Raw genomic sequence first — 16,641 nt, 5'->3', positions numbered from 1 at the left:
TGAAAATTCAGACGAATCTACTCTGCATGCCATGTTTGATTGTGGACAGGAACTGCCTTGATATATATCATATGTAGTCTTCAAAATTGGCAGGACAAAAAATGAAAATTCCTCGCAAAAAAACGCATATGGACACTGCCCAAAATAATGTGCATAACTAATGAACAGGATAAGTTAGAATCTTCTAATCAGTTCTGATACAATGATAATAAATGTGTGCAATTTTCTGTGTTGAATGTTTCTTTCAATGTTATGGTTAGCAGTTATTTTTAATGAAATAAGTAAAATATTCAAGCTCCGTTTATTTATTCTTTTTTTATTTATGGGCAAATATCCCCTATTATAGTGTATCTAAGTCTATGATGAGTGACATATATCATTAGCTGAGGTTGTGCTGAATTCTGGGATGTGTAAAACTTGATTATACTGTAAAGAAATGACAACATATAAGAAACACAAAAATATACAAAAACGGAAATGTCCTATGTGGGTCTCAGAGGGATAAGCCCAGTGCCCTGCCCGCGCAACACACTCTCACTCCATAATCGTCCAAGAGAGACGCTTGGTCAGGGTCCCGTGGCGTGCAGTTGTGACGCTCCTAGGCTCCTTCGGCTTCATAAAGGGACGCAAATACCTTTCAACTGATTGCAATGTATTCCCATCTGCGGCGGGATTTGACGCTCATGAAAGCACGGCATTCGTTTGAGTCGGCTGCCCTTAAAGGCAATGTGAGCGTCCATTCACATTGGGTAACGGAGAATTGTACACCCGGAAGTAAGTATTCCCCTTACTGTCGATTGATTTTACTGTGATATCTGCAGTACTCATCGACTAAAAAACACCAGATTATCCTCGTTAATTACACAACATTGATTGGTTTAAATTGTGTGCAATGCTTTTGTATTTTTCCCCTTCGATTCGGAGAAACAAATATTTTTTCGGAGTAAAGGATGGCAGAAGACACTACACTACCCAGAATCCCCAGCTATCGTTTAGGATTACACCATGTGCTCTTTTTGACAAACCCCGTGATTAGTTCTCAAGCTCTGTGATTGGTTGACCTCCAACTGCATTCCATATGAAAAAAAACGTTTAGTAAAAGATAAAATCATACTTTATTCAGCAGTGCTTGCTTTACTCTTTGAAAGTCATCACATGAATGCATTGTAATAAATGGTTCGGCTGCATTAAATATATTACACATCTGTAGTTCTTTCTTTTTATTTATCTCCAGAGATCGGGCAAAGAATAGACCGGAAACTATTATTTTACCGTTCAGTTTGAATTTCACAATAAAGTTAGTAGTAATATTTTGTTTTGATATTATTGTTTTTTATTAACTGCTAAACCTCTGGGTCATGTTAAGACCATCTTTTCTGTGTTGCTGTGGGTTTTTTCCATCGCTTTTGTGTTACAAATATCAAAACAATAACTAAATATATCCGTCGTAAACAGGGCCGTGGGAAGTAGGGGTGCTGAGGGTGCTGCAGCACCCCCTGGTGGAGTACAGGGGATCTGCACTTCAAAAAGATATAATAAAAAAAAAAACGAATTTTCAGCCTTGATGTAACAACATTCATAATTAAGTAAAGATAACACCCTTTTCAACCCGGTAACATTTTCCATTTGCCCTGTACGATGGGCGCCGTAGTGATGAAAGTGGGGGATGTTGGCTTAGCAGGCGCCCGCAGCTCACAGCCAAAGTGAGAGAGATAGAGAGAGGGGATACCGCGGTACCGGCGGGGATTGTTGTTAGCTTCTGCTGCGCTAACGGATATAAGAAGCTGCTTCTACAATAATGTGGAGAGAGAGTTCTGTCCTGTCAGACTGAGAGGCTCAGTGAGGTGAAGGACTCTGAGGGTTTGGATAGTTCACTTTAGTCTAAGTTATCTCAGTGAGTCTCAAACGTTTTGATCACAATTTATGTAAACAAATATTTCCAAGGCACACCTTTTATAATTATTAGGATAAATAAAAACAGGTTTGAAATCATTCCAATGTATACTATAGGACAGTAAACCAAAAATATTGTTTAAAACTGGAGAGATTTAAAAATATAAAAAAATATAAACACAAATAAAATAAGTTACATTTATTTGTTATTGGCTATGGTAGGTTATTGGAAATGTTCACATACTTATTTGATTAATAAAATGCAAACCGATCTTTTTCATATGGGTGTTTAGAGTTGTACCCTCTAGATCAGTCTCTAGTAATTGAGCGCTCAAAGTGCACCAGATTGAAGCATTTGACTTTAAAATGTTAAAAAATCTTTCCGGGGGGTACCCCTGGACCCCCCTAGAGGATGTGAAGTCCACCCCTCCAATTAAAACATGTTATAATACTAAATACATTTGAAGCCTTGTTATATAAGCTGTCCACCATGTCAATATGTTTCTCTTTTTGTAGTGTATTTGTCTTTTGCGGAGGTTTTTCATTGCCAGCTAAAATCTTGCCTATAGGGCAGCACATTGGTCAGAACCAGCCCTGGTGTCATCCCCACAGCACCCCCCATTTGAAACATGTTCCCACGGCTATGGTCGTAAACTAAAACAGAAACAGCAGTATATTTTATTTTGTTAAGACTGTAAACTTGACAGCTTTTTAACCCAAACCACCTACTGGTTAAAGCACGCTATTACACGTTTAGAGTAATGCAATGCAGGTAGATTGTGTTGCTTTTTTAATGACTGTTTAAAATGCCTTTTTCTTAATGTCTTTTATTATTATTAACTACTTGTTACTTGTTGCTAAGGACGCTGCTATCGATATTATTTCTGTTATGTTGTGTAACTGTTTAATGGTGTTGTCTTTATTGCTACCCCCTTCCCCGTCAATGTATAGTGTTGGTCCACAGCGCAAACATATTAGTTTAACAACATCCGCATCTAAAATGGTGGCATAGATAGCCTACGTTATTTTCCCCCGTGCAATTCTCCATTTACTCAACAATAACATATAATTTTCCTTGTGTTTATTTATTTGTTTGATTAATAAACACAAGTTGGAGTCCGTCAGGACCGAGGGTCGGAGCAGCTGCTTTAGAGAATATTACACCCGGAAGTAAGTATTCTCTCCGCTTCGCTTGGCAAACCCCGTGATAGTCCTCAAGCTCTGTGATTGGAGAGTGTGCTCCGAGGGTTACGCCCAGGGCCGTATCCAGGATTTCCTAAATACCAAGGTCCAAATATGTTAGGGGGGTTCCCCGAGATTTTGGGGATTTTCATGATCTAGTTAGGTGCTTTTTAAGTCCTGTGGGGGGTCACACATTGGATAATATATTGATTTCAAACCATGTCAGTGGGCTGATAACGTCAGCATAAATTATTTTTGAAAGTGTAATACATAAACATCATCTGATTGTTACTATTAATGATCTGGACATGCAGAAGAGGCTAAAATTATCACAAAACATTGTCAACATTCATTTTCCATGTCTCTCTTCTTTCCATAATCTGCAGCCTCTCTTCCATCTTCTTTAGTCTCTCTGTCTTCTTCCTGTTCATTACTCTCTCTGTCCTCTACTCTTTCTCTTTGTTCAATCTCTCCCTCGTTGTTCACTTTTTGCTCCTCCTCACTTGTCGCTCCTGCCAGTGATTTAAAAGCAATTCAGTCATTTAGTTAATTTCACTTGTTTGTTTGCATTATTTTTGTTTTATACAATTGTATGTTATTTTGACATCATAACTGCAATAGATGTACAGTATGTTGTTTTACTGTTATGCCTATTCTAAATTAAGATTATATATATATATATATATATATATATATATATATAGATATATATATATATATATATATATATATATATATATATAGATAGATAGATAGATGGGGTTATTAAGCCTACATTATTTTGTGTGACTGTACCTGCAGTTCCTCCCTGACTTCCATCACTTTCTCTCTCTCTCTTTCTCTCTCTGTCTGTCCTGTCTCTTCCTTACCAAAGCTGAACTTCGACTGACATAGTCTTTTCATTATATCTGAGTCAGTGTAAAAAGAAAACAATACAATGTTATATCTCCATTGTTTTACTCAAATTGAAATGAAAGAAAAGCATTACAACGTTTGTTAAAAGGTAATCCTTCTGACATTGGATGAATGTAATTAACTTTAGCTCTCTAGCTAGTTTATTCAAGCAATTTAAACCAAAGTATAGCCTATAGCTGCAATATAAGTTAGTGTGCATGTTGCCGGACGTCCACTGACTAACGTAAAGCGTTCAGACAGGATCTGCTGGTCATATGATGTCCTGATGAACAGAAACACAAGCAGCCCGCTGGACTCAGATCTCTAGATACCTCATCACTCCTCCGCTGCTCAGGTACAAGTCCGGGCTGCTGCGGTGGTTTGTTGATGTATGTCGTCTTCTTCTGTTTGCTTTAATCAAGGCTATACGTAGTTATGCAGCGCCCCCATCGGCAGTAAATGGAAGTACTACAAAGAACCCCGTTTAGTGCAATTATTTCACATGTTTTGTATACACAGCTCGAAAAATATTACTGAGGTCCGGACCTCGGTGACCTCAATGGTAGATACGGCCATGGTTACGCCGAGCGTCAAACAGCACTTGAAATGGGATGGAACCACGGCAGACTGTCCAAAACTGGATTTGAACGGGTCCACCGCGTCCCCAGAACTACACATGCTGGCTATTGTGTTTCGCAACATGTTCTCTTTCTATGGCACGTCTCTACTGGGAGTTGTAGTTTTAAAAGACGTTTTCGTATTTCCCATAATAACAAGTTGCCAGTATTAAACTTTACATCCCTGGAGGTTTAGGGGATAGGAAACACTCAAATTTAAAACATGTAATTAATAAATGGGTGAAAATTGCTTGTGCCCATAATGGGCAGCATTAATATATACCCACATGCCAGCTAAGGTCAGAAGAGCTTTATTTAACAGCTGGTCTTATGTCTGTGACCCCTCCTGTTGTTAATTGATAAGCCTGAAACATGCACTTGTCAAGGTTCAGAGGCAAATTTTGCAAATCTGGCAGTAGCCATCGATCATCTTAAGATAAGATATACTTTATTGATCCCAAGTTGGAAACATTTGCGCTACATCAGCATGTGTAACAGTTGTAAATAAGCAGTGGTGTTTATTTGTAAATCATTTAGTATAATCACACAAATTCTGTGTTTTTTATTTAATAATTCTGTGTTCTTCATTTATTGATTGTTTAATACTTGACAAGGCCGGAGATGAAATATCTACATACATCTTATAAGAGTATAATACATATGTATAATATCAGTTAAAATAAGTGCTTCAACATAGTTAACATTGCTGGAGGTACGCACAAATATTGATAGATGTGTTGTAATGCACTATTGAGGAACCTGCGACCCAAGTTTTTCATTCATTGCATAACTACACCGTTTGTGAATATGATATGTCAATAAACCTTAAAAAATCTTGAAATCTTGAAAGGGATGTGCAAAATAGTGATTATATACAGTCTTTAATTAACTATTAGTAGAGAATAACGAGTAATGAATATACTTTATAGGGATCCTATTAATATCTAATAATAAAAATAATGAAATTCAATAACATGCTTTAACCACTAGGTGTCCCTTTATATCAGCTGTGCACCTTTATGGTGTAAATACAGCCTATCTACCAATTGGATCAAATATAAAAGTCAGCCGAATTATTGTTGATACTGCGAAGAGACGTATTGTGTGAAAAGAAATGTAAGATGTTGTTTAATTGCTGATATATTTATGATCCACGTCACGTTTTCAGTGTTGGCGGCAGTTCCTCATGTTTGTCTAGAAGTCTTCTCATCAAGGCTCTATAAATAGAGAACTACGACAGATATGTAATATTTAATGCAGCCGAACCGTGTATTACAATGCCGTTATGTGATGACTTTCAAAGAGTAAAGCAAGCACACTCTGAATAAAGTATTATTATTATTTTTTAAAATGTTTTCGGTCTGTTTCCGGTATTTGTTAATGATGATGTGATGTGAGATGTGAGACCGGAATTGCACAGGGGAAAATAACGTATGTATGCCACAATTTTAGATGCGGATTTTGTTAAACTAATACGTTTGCGCAGTGGACCAACACTATACATTGACGGGGAAGGGGGTAGCAATAAAGATAACACCATTAAACAGTTACACAACATAACAGAAATAATATCGATAGCAGCGTCCCTAGCAAACCCCTTGGTAACAATGAAAACGTTCAATGGACGCAATTTCCTGAAGTAATCTTCCTAATAACTAGCAAACTAAAGATCATGTACATCCACTGCACACATAATCTAAAATAACAACTCATATTTCTCACATCAAATGACATCAAAACGCATTTTAATGGCCAAACTAACTTTAAAATAGGCATTTTCCACCGAGAATAAAACGAAGTTCGGCCATGTTATTTTTTTCTGCAGGGAGAAATTTGAAGATCACGTGACATAGACGCCAGCCATTGGAATGAATGGAATGCAGTTAGAGGTCAACCAATCACAGAGCTTGAGAACTAATCACGGGGTTTGTCAAACAGAGCACACATGGTGTAGTCCTACGCGATAGCTGGGGATTCTGGGTAGTGTAGTGTCTTCTGCCATCCTTTACTCCGAAAAAATATTTGTTTCTCCGAATCGAAGGGGAAAAATACAAAAGCATTGCACACAATTTAAACCAATCAATGTTGTGTAATTAACGAGGATAATCTGGTGTTTTTTAGTCGATGAGTAGTGCAGATATCACTGTAAAATCAATCGACGGTAAGGGGAATACTTACTTCCGGGTGTACAATTCTCCGTTATCCAATGGAAATGGACGCTCACATTGCCTTTAAGGGCAGCCGACACAAACGAATGCCGTGCTTCCATGAGCGTCAAATCCCGCCGCAGATGGGAATACATTGCAATCAGTTGAAAGGTATTTGCGTCCCTTTATGAAGCTGAAGGAGCCTAGGAGCGTCACAACTGCACGCTACGGGACCCTGACCAAGCGTCGCCCCTGGACGTTTATGGAGTGAGAGTGTGTTGGCCCGCGAGTTAACGCGAGCTAACGCACTCACGGTAGAAATATTGTATACTTCATCGGATCTGCACAATCAAGATATCATATGAAAGCTGAGATTCCACAGATTCCAATGGTATAAGTATCATCACTGTGCGACCAAAACCCGGTGAAACCAGACAACACACAACTTAGCTTTACGGTGCCAAAACGACAAATACGTCTTACCTTTGCTGTTTTCTGATCAAAAGTTGTGTTCAATGGCAGTAAAACGCATTACCACTGGATTTAGTTAACGACAGACAGGTGTGTTCAAAGACCTGCCAGTGAACGAGAGACAGCCTGTCAGAGAATGTATTAACAATAGTGTGCTGCATTATTGCTTCTCAGTAAAAAACTGTAACTCCAATCAGATAAATATCCTACCCAGAGTATTTAGGATACCAGATGAACACACCTGATGACTCTTGTGTTTGCGATATGTGCAAGTCCGTTTGATTAAATGAGGATATCGGTGCGGGCCATGACAAATGTCCCTACATTATGATCACCAAATGATGTATCAAGAGTGAAAATGGTGACCAGCTGAGCAAAAGTTGGAAAACAATTTTTCAGATTGAACAGCTCCTCTCCCCTCTAGCCGTGATTTCATCCACTCTAAGTCTTAACGAGCTCTCCCATTATAAAATGTGAAACAGTGGGACATTTTCACAAAACCTAAGCTGCGACTACGTGAGAACCGTACTAGCTATCAAAACATATCCAATTAGTCTTGTTGAGTCCATAGTCTCGAGAACCGTTTAATCTTTTTTCTACTTTAAAGTATGCAGAATCTGTATGGGGTCAAAGTGGGGAGTTTTTTTTAGCTCTGTTGGAATGGATTTCCCATTAATTCCTATGGGGCAAATGATCGCAGTTTTCTGCGACTTGCGTGAAAACGGCTAGGCAAATCTCTTATAAAAGACATAGCAACCCGATCCCGGTCATTCCGCACGTTTTGATGTGTTTTTTGTGTGTTTCGTGTCAACACAGAGTAGCATGGCAACATTTGTGGCGGAAGAAGGAGTATAAGATGAGATAAGTATGTTGAATACTAGACTGTGTGTGGCTTCGCCAGTCACACAGAATAACAGGTATTGAAGTAACTCAATGGCATGCAGACTCTTAAGGTCAGGCGGAGGACTGATGTATCTGGGTTCTATAGGTAGAGAAGGGCATCGTCTGCAAATAAGTTAACTTGTGTTACCTTTAGAGAATTTCTTCCTCAACAAATAAATTGTTAACATATGTAAATATGTGCCCGGCGAGACCTTATTAGCATTAGGATATAATCACAGCTTTATAGTACGAGTGTTTCCACCTTTGATATGTGGGATGAAACTTATATATATATATATATATATATATATATATATATATGGGGATTTTTTTTAATAAATATAGAAAGAATGTTTGAGAATATATCAAATATTATTTTAAGAGCTGCCACATATTATGTAGCTTTTTGTCCTTGTAACATTAGGCTGCCAAGCAAGAGAAAACTTCTGTAACTTAGTAACTTATTAGTTAAGAGAAGTTGGATTCAAAGGTGAATTGGAGTTCTGAGCACCTGTAATCACATTTGGCGTATAACATAATCAGGGAATATTCTTTACAACACACTTCAGCCCACAACAGCCCCACTAAGATTTGCATTATTTGTGTGTGTGTGTGTGTGTGTGTGTGTGTGTGTGTGTGTGTGTGTGTGTGTGTGTGTGTGTGTGTCTGTGTGTGTCTGTGTGTGTGTGTGTGTGTGTGTGTGTGTGTGTGTGTGTGTGTGTGTGTGTGTGTGTGTGTGTGTGTGTGTGTCACCTGTGGCGGTGATGTGTGTGTCTTCTGTGATCTGCTCCAGTCTGCCCAGCAGAGCCTCGATGTTTCCTTTAATCTGAGTCAGCTCTGACTTGATCGCCTGAAGCTCTGCACCTCTCCCTGCTGACAGAGAGACAGAGAGAGCACATTCAGACAAGATTCATGAGAAGAGGATACATTACCATGACCATTCTCCATAGACAACGGCTGGATATTTATCCATTTGCATTATTATCTTTATGTTCACTTATTCCTTATTTTATTGCTTTTCACCTAAGAGACATTTGTGTCTCTTCATATGAATTGAAGTAACTCATATGGCATCAGGTCAAAGCAAAGGACAGTTTTTCTGAGTTTTGTAAATAGAGAAGGTCATCATCTGCATACAAGTTAACCTGAGTTCCAAAATGAGAATTGATTTGTTCACTCAATTGATAAATCATATTTAATATGAATATGTGCAGGTCTCAATCATGTGCCTAGAAAGACCTTGTGTGTGTGAGTATATGATCACAGCTCTACAGTACAAGTGTTCCCCCATGAATATCTGGTTAGAAGTGTCATTGACACAACAATCACCTGGAATAATCCTGGTTTAATTTGACTGGAAAATCCTTCTGCTTGACTTTTTTTGAAGATTGTGCAATACATTCGGTCTAAAGCTGGGTCTGGTTCCTCCTTTGGTTTTAATAAAAGTCAGATGCTATAAAGCACTTGAGGTAACATGTAATTCTCCCTGAAGTTGAAAAAATTCTGAGAAGAAGTGGGAGGAAAAGGCACAAGGGAAGGATTAAACTGCTGATGATGTTTGACAACTTCACTCTACACAAAGTGTGTCTGCTCGGACTGTACGGGTAGGGTGGCTGAGATTTGGTGTGCGGGGAGACACGAGACAGTCTGATGGACATTACATCAGATTGCCTTAAATTTGTTTAGAGAATGATTGACGGTATAACTTCGTCTGAACCGGTCCTTGTTTTGGGAGTTAAATGAAGCTGCAGTGGTAGAGGCCTCTCACAATGAATGTACAATCAACCTCAGAACAAAATTAAACTGATTTAAAAAATGTTGTCTCTATGACCCAATCCAAATCCATCAAGGTTATGTTCTACTGATGGTGTATATTATTATATATATTATATATTATACTTACATATAAAGACAACATTTTTCCAAAGGGAAGGAATTCCCTCTCATTGGCATACATTGAGACACACCTGCACTGACTCAACTATACGACCACTCCCAATACTTTAACATCATATATAAGTACCTTGTCAAACATGATATACAATATCAACACCTTTATATTTCCAGCATTTAAATGCTAATATGCGATCTTACTCTTGTTATGTTTAGGCTCTTCTCTGGACTGCCCCTTTAGCTTCAGTCTACATTTCCCCGGAAGTAAAAAAGATCAAGATGGATGATGCAGATTTGGTACACACATTGGCAGAAAAAGCAAAAATAGGTTCTTAGCGACCTCTAAAACGACCAATATGACCATGACATGAAATATTCGGTACCACTTTACAATAAGACTACCCTTATAAAGGATTCATAAAGGGTTTATAATTAGGTCATGAATTAGGTTGTAAACACTTTATTAATCACTAAGAACCATTTATAAACCAGTTCTATACATCAGCACAGGCTCACTATTTGGCAAGATGACTAAGCCTTATAATAGCCTACTTAGCGAGAATCAACTCAGTGAACAACAGATACCAAGGATACTGGCTGATGAAGAAGATGAAGTAAACTAGGTAGCCAATATAAGACTTAGCAGTTCAGATAAATGTTGGCTCACTATTTGGCAAGCAACCGGTCACAGTTGACCTGTTTATCTCATGTCTTATAAAAGCTTATTAATGACTTATAAAGTGTTCACAACCTAATTAATACATTAATTACAAACTATGCGTAAACCCTTTATAAGGGCAGTCTTATTGTAAAGTGGTACCAAAGATTAATATGAACATTTTCTGAAAGTAAAAAAATACAGTTCTCGATAAATGTATGTAATATTAAATTCCTTAAAGTGGACCTATTATGCTATATTGGAAAATATTGTAGGGCCTTACCTATACAAAACATGTTTGTGAAGTGTGTTGCTTAAAATACCATACAGATAACCCATTGTTGCCATGCCTCATACTGCTCATACCCCTCTTTTGCAGCCCTGTTGCAAACAGGCTGATTCTGCTTTAAATTGAACGTCTGCTGCTAGCCACGCCCCTTTGTAGCATCAGGCAGCTTTTCCCTGCTAGAGAGATTTCTACGGGGAGAAGCTCAGCTAAACGCTGCGGTGATTAAATGCCATGTTGTGCTCCTTACCAATTGAAGGATTATTTGAATTATTTGAAGTATTAAAGTAACGGGGTATGACAGGAAAGTAAAATCTGGTATATTCATTTTGGTGTCACCTTATATATGTTCATGTGTGTTAAATTTGAAGGGACAAAGTATCCTTTCCTCCCCCAATATATTGAGGTGAATTCTGTGTGCTTAGAGAAGAGATGGGAGCATGGGACACCATATTTGGAGATAGTGCCAGACGCTGGAATGCTTCCCTCGTAAAAAATGGGTGTGTGTGACACAATCTTGTAGCAGATGTGTATGTGTTTTCATTGAAGTAAATATAAGAGCTACATGATTACTGGTCAACTATACCTCTGTTCTTATTCTTTCATGTGTGGGTACTAAATGGCTACAAACATTGTGGAGAAATTAGCTTAAACATCTTTTATTACTCCATATGAAATGGAAACAGTTTTTATGACAGGGACGAGAGAGGTGGGGGAGGGACGCATTCCAGGAGTTTCAGCATGTCAATTGTCAGGGGAATCGACTTGTTTTCAATAGAGGTGTGTGGTTAGTTACTTTGTGTTAATAATAGCAGTATGTGTAAAGGAAGCTGGAAATATACAATGTGAAACCTTTTATTTGAAGTAAAGATGTGAACAATAGCTCAAACAAATGGAAGGGCCATAGGTAAGCCTGTGAGAAGTTTGACTATTTGGAAAGCATCTCTAATACTGCTTAAGAGCATAGGTAATGTGTTCCTCGTTGTTATTGATATGAAAGTAATTAACATGTATTACGTATATTTAGCCAACTATAACAACTATATCTTAAAACATACTTTTAACTTGTGTGTGGCAGTCAGGAGGCGGGAAGATGGACTCGGACAAAGGGCCATAAAGGAGATGTGTGTGTGCTGGCTAAAAGCTGCTGTGTCGCACTGATTGGGTGCGACAGGCCATGTGTTGATCTCTGCCAATAAGATGACCTCTGGGGGAATGCACGTACACACCTCCTCCTGTGTTTTAGTATGAAAGACTGTGTTTTCCTTTGGTTCGCGCTCTTGTTTTTCACCAGCCGTTCCTGAGACCTGTCTCAAACACGTGGTAGAACCTGAGCCCGGAGTACTCTGCAGAGTGCTTCGTGATTTCTTTGTATTTGTATCGTTACTGTATATCATTAAAGCAGGATTATTGTTTAACTTGTATTCTGGTGTTTCTTAATCCCTCCCTTCTCCCGAATTCACCTAGCTTGTCAAACGACACGCGGAGACGAGGTTGGTTTGCAACATCCTCCAAATCTCCAACAAATGGTGAACCCGACGTTTCTGAGTGGGGTGTTTTCGGGGAAGAGACCACCGGCGGCAAGCGGACGGAATAGTCCAGGGCTAAACATCTCGGCCTCTTCTGACAACTACAAACAGAGCTCTGTACAATAGGCTACCAGGTGAGCAGACACGATTTAATTCGAAACCTGTGATTTGACCATATTCCAAATTTTAGGGTTGTCAGACGAAGTTTACAGTGTTTTTTATAGTAACAATGCAAATGCGTGTTTTAGTTGTTAAAACCGAATATCGAGTTTCGGCAGGCCAGAAGGGTATTAAAGTCCCTGGCTTGGAAGTGGAGGTATAAGAGTCCCCACAGTTAAAATCGGATATCAAGTTCCGACAGGCCAGAAGGGTATTAAAGTCCCTGGCTTGGAAGTGGTGGTGTTGAGTCCCCACAGTTAGACTGTCTAAGAGTAGTCAGTTGGTTGTATTAAGTCTCCATATAAGACTGACCCAAAATAACGAATCCACAGCTCGACGGGGCTGGAGATGAGTTATTTGTTATAAGTGATCCAAAGGAGAGTAACGCAAACTTCAGAAAGTCATTCTGAAGTGACCGGGCCTCACTATATCCTTTGGTGTGTTGTGAATATTTACTGGTAACAAGGACAGTAAGTCAGATCAATAGATATGAACTCTGTGAATATTTAATGGTAACAGAAACAGCCTAAGTCAGATGAATAGATACGAAGTCATAATGTAAGGAGAATTTTAACGAGAGGAGCGTGAGTTAAGAGCTTACGAGGACAGTGGGTTCAAGCAGAAATATTGAATAAAAGGATAGCAGAAGTGTTCATTGTTGAAAGAAGCCCCCCTTTTCCAAAGGAGAGGCTGAGAGCTACAGCAGGGGAGAGAGACGGGGGTGTCAGTATTTGTCTGTGAAAGTTCCCCCCACCCTTTTTCCTCTCGAGAGCAGCAGCAGCAGCCCGGAGTGTGTCTGCTTGCTTTTTTCTCTAGTGATCTGAAGTTGGAGTGAAATACATAGAAAATTAACAGATCAAGGTGTGATTTGAAGTGGAAGATATATTGAAATAAATAAGAAACAATGGTTTGCTGCTATTTAAATATAGTCTTTGAGAACTGATTGATACCGTTGCATTGCGTTGTGAATTTCATGGTATTTGTCATTAACTAAGGATTGTACTTGATTATATTCCAAGGGGAAAATTATATTAAATACAGGAACAAAAGAGTAGAAAGTAAAGATAAGGTTTTTGTAAGTTTGTCAGAGGGAATCTGTTAATGTTTAAGCATGACAGAGGTCCTGCACGAGGTTTTACTCCAGCCATCTCACACGGTTACACAAAGGGGTGATTTATGAGAAACTTGTGGTCAGGAGAAATGAGATGTTTTGGAGAGTAGACAGAGAGAGAGAGAAAAGTAAGGTTGTTGCTAAAATATAGAGAGTAATAGTTATATAAAGTTAACTACTATTCGGGAGAATGTCATATTGTTGAATGAGTAACCTAAAATAAGTGAAGATGGTGAAATAGTTTGATTAAGGATACAACCGGTAACTACTGATTAAATACACAGTGATGGTGTACATGAACATTGAGAGTAGATTAAGTTGTTTTGTTCTTCATGCTTTTCACCAGAAGTCATTTGAATTGTTATTATTTTTAAGTAGTGTTGTTTTGGGTTATATTTCTAGACTATAATGTACCCACATGCATGTGTTTTCTTTGTCCCAGTTCATTTTAAAGTCAGCCGCCTCATGGCTAAATCTATTTGACCCCATGAGGTCAAGAGTCATTCTGTTAGACCACCATCTTGTGAAAGACAAATCATTGTTCTTTTGTCACATTTTGAATTAGAAAAGAGTTCATTTTGCTAGATCAATTTATCTATAAATGTTGTAGTGGGAGTTTTGTGTTTGCTAACATTTTTAGGAACGACAACACCAGGAGATGAGTAAACTCAAGAATCCGTGGAGTGTAAATACATTAAGAAAAACACATTTTTATACTCTAACTTTTTGCACATCATAGACAAGGTATTTAGACAATATAAATAAATATTCACCAAAAGTAATAAGTAAAATGGAAAGTAGACATGGGCCTACACTTGAGTCAAAGTATATTACTGTGATCTGATCAGTGTGCTCTGCAGGTTTACTATTGTTCTAAGTAACAGTGGGATTTAAAATATTGGAGAAAGTATGGAGATGTTCTTTCGTAGTGTGTGAAATATGTGATGCTTGAAACAGGTATTTCAATTTATGGAAGAAAATGGTTTCCTGAAAGAGTCAGGTTGGGTAGATATGTAACAATGGATGAAACAATTTATAGAGGGAGTTTTTGTAATATCATTAGTAGACATTAATGGTGTTGTTTAGATGGCATTTAGCAACTAAGACAGATAGTATGATTAGAAAGAGACAGAGTGGAAAGGGTTGGATTGATTCAATCTCAGTGTGCTAGATTTCTTATGGATAATGCGTCCCGGGACCTGGACTCCCCCTCTGAGTTAGAAAGGCTACGACCCCGTCCCTCCAAGCAGACAAAAGACCCAACCCAGAAGGAGGCTCCTCCTTCTCCATCAAACAGACAGAGAACCGGAGCTGAACCGTCTCCGCCTGAGGCATCCAGTACCAAACCGCTTGCTGACATACAGAAATACTCTCATCAGTCCCTCAGACAGGGCATGAAGCTGAGCCACGAGATTTGGCACAGGAGCAGAGTGGGGGACATGAGAGCAGAATCCGCCCTCCAGGAAGCAGCAGAGAGGCTGTAAAGGGGAGATGAAATGCTAAGCAGTGCAAAGAACAGTGGCATGATGTGGGCTGCAGATGTGACTGGGCCAAAGGCTGCCTAAAACAGTTACAGCGGATGGATTCAAGAGCTGATGGACTGAAGAGAAGACAGAATCAGAGGAGTTGGCATAGTCGATTTGAAGTGAGGAGGTCGGGGTCACGGCTTGAGACAACCAGGGGAGGAGAAAAGGAGAACGGGAATGAGTGAGTTTACACATAAACACACTTATTCACAAAACGCGCATAGAAGACACCACATTTAAAGAACTTGAATTGACTTGATAAATAAGTAAAGATAAAAAGAGGTATTAACCATGAATTAATCGATGGGTAAATTCCAAATAGCAGTAAAGAGGAAACTATTAATGTAAAATGAGAAAATCATCCTAAAAACACACTGAGGGTTAAAGGGGGAGACATGAGGGAAGTATGCACTACACTTTAAGCAGGGGGTGTTTTGGAGTAGCACAGTGTAGAACCATATTCTTCAATCTTTCCATCATATTAATAAATTATTCTTCAAGAGATTTGTATTCATGTGTGAATAAAGCAGTGATTTCATTTGTTACAATATTGATTTCACCATTGTGGCATAGTTATTACCATAGGAGGGCTTTAGGATGGAAACTGTTTTTAATCCTTGATAGAGTAAAGGGGATGGTTGCATGTTCGGACACCCAAGGTTCCACACACTGCTAAAGAGTTTAACATTGTTTTTAAGTAGACCGGAATTGAAGATAAATGAGTATAATGAGCTATGAAATGCAGAGCTACACAGATCCTAGTAATGTTTTGACTTAAGATAATAGTTATGTACACAAGTTTCTGAATTAGATTTCTTAGACATTTTAATACTACTTAGTTGTAAATAAATTGCAGTAGTAGTAGTACTATTATGAAGTGAGTTTTGTACCAAGTTGCAGGAAATGTGGGAAGCAGCCGTCCCGATGACAAGTTAGAGATATCTGACTTAAGGTGGTAATCGGGAATTGATAAATGATGGCGCTCCATATATGACTGATTTTTGTAGACAGAGGATACTGGCCTTTGCTGAAATATCAAAGTCTCTGCAGAGCACGACACATGGCCAATGAAACTGAGACCAAATGACCTTTGACCCTGACTGACAGTGTGACTTGAGAAAAGCACTATCAATGACTGACTCTGGGGCTGACCAAACTTGACTTTACAACCTGACAGTGTGGGTGTGAATGAATTTCTGCATGTGATCAGTGTAACTGCATGATTCTAAAACAATAACTAACCGAGCATGTCTTTGGACTAATACATTATTTTGGAGCTCCATGGGAAACACAGGTTTCCTACAATTCCACGCATTTGGAAAAATGCACATGTGACCCGTTTCTAATTCCCACAGGAGTTGGCGGTTTGCAAACGTAAAACTCAAACTAAAAT

The 16,641-nt window shown here is 38.7% G+C and overlaps 1 protein-coding gene across 1 annotated transcript in view; it reads right to left on the bottom strand.

The window, feature by feature from the left end:
- Positions 1-16,641, bottom strand: part of raly (RALY heterogeneous nuclear ribonucleoprotein) — a 559,745-nt gene that overhangs the window by 164,404 nt on the left and 378,700 nt on the right. Inside the window, exon 6 of the mRNA XM_079680060.1 lies at positions 8,840-8,959. Within this exon, the coding sequence (XP_079536186.1) occupies positions 8,840-8,959 (120 nt within the window). The remainder of the gene's footprint in view (positions 1-8,839; positions 8,960-16,641) is intronic.

Source organism: Notothenia rossii (genome assembly GCF_949606895.1).
Source record: "Notothenia rossii genome assembly, chromosome: 5".
Taxonomy (NCBI): domain Eukaryota; kingdom Metazoa; phylum Chordata; class Actinopteri; order Perciformes; family Nototheniidae; genus Notothenia; species Notothenia rossii.
The sequence above is the reverse complement of the archived record's forward strand: the minus strand, read 5'-3'. Positions and strand labels throughout refer to the sequence as shown.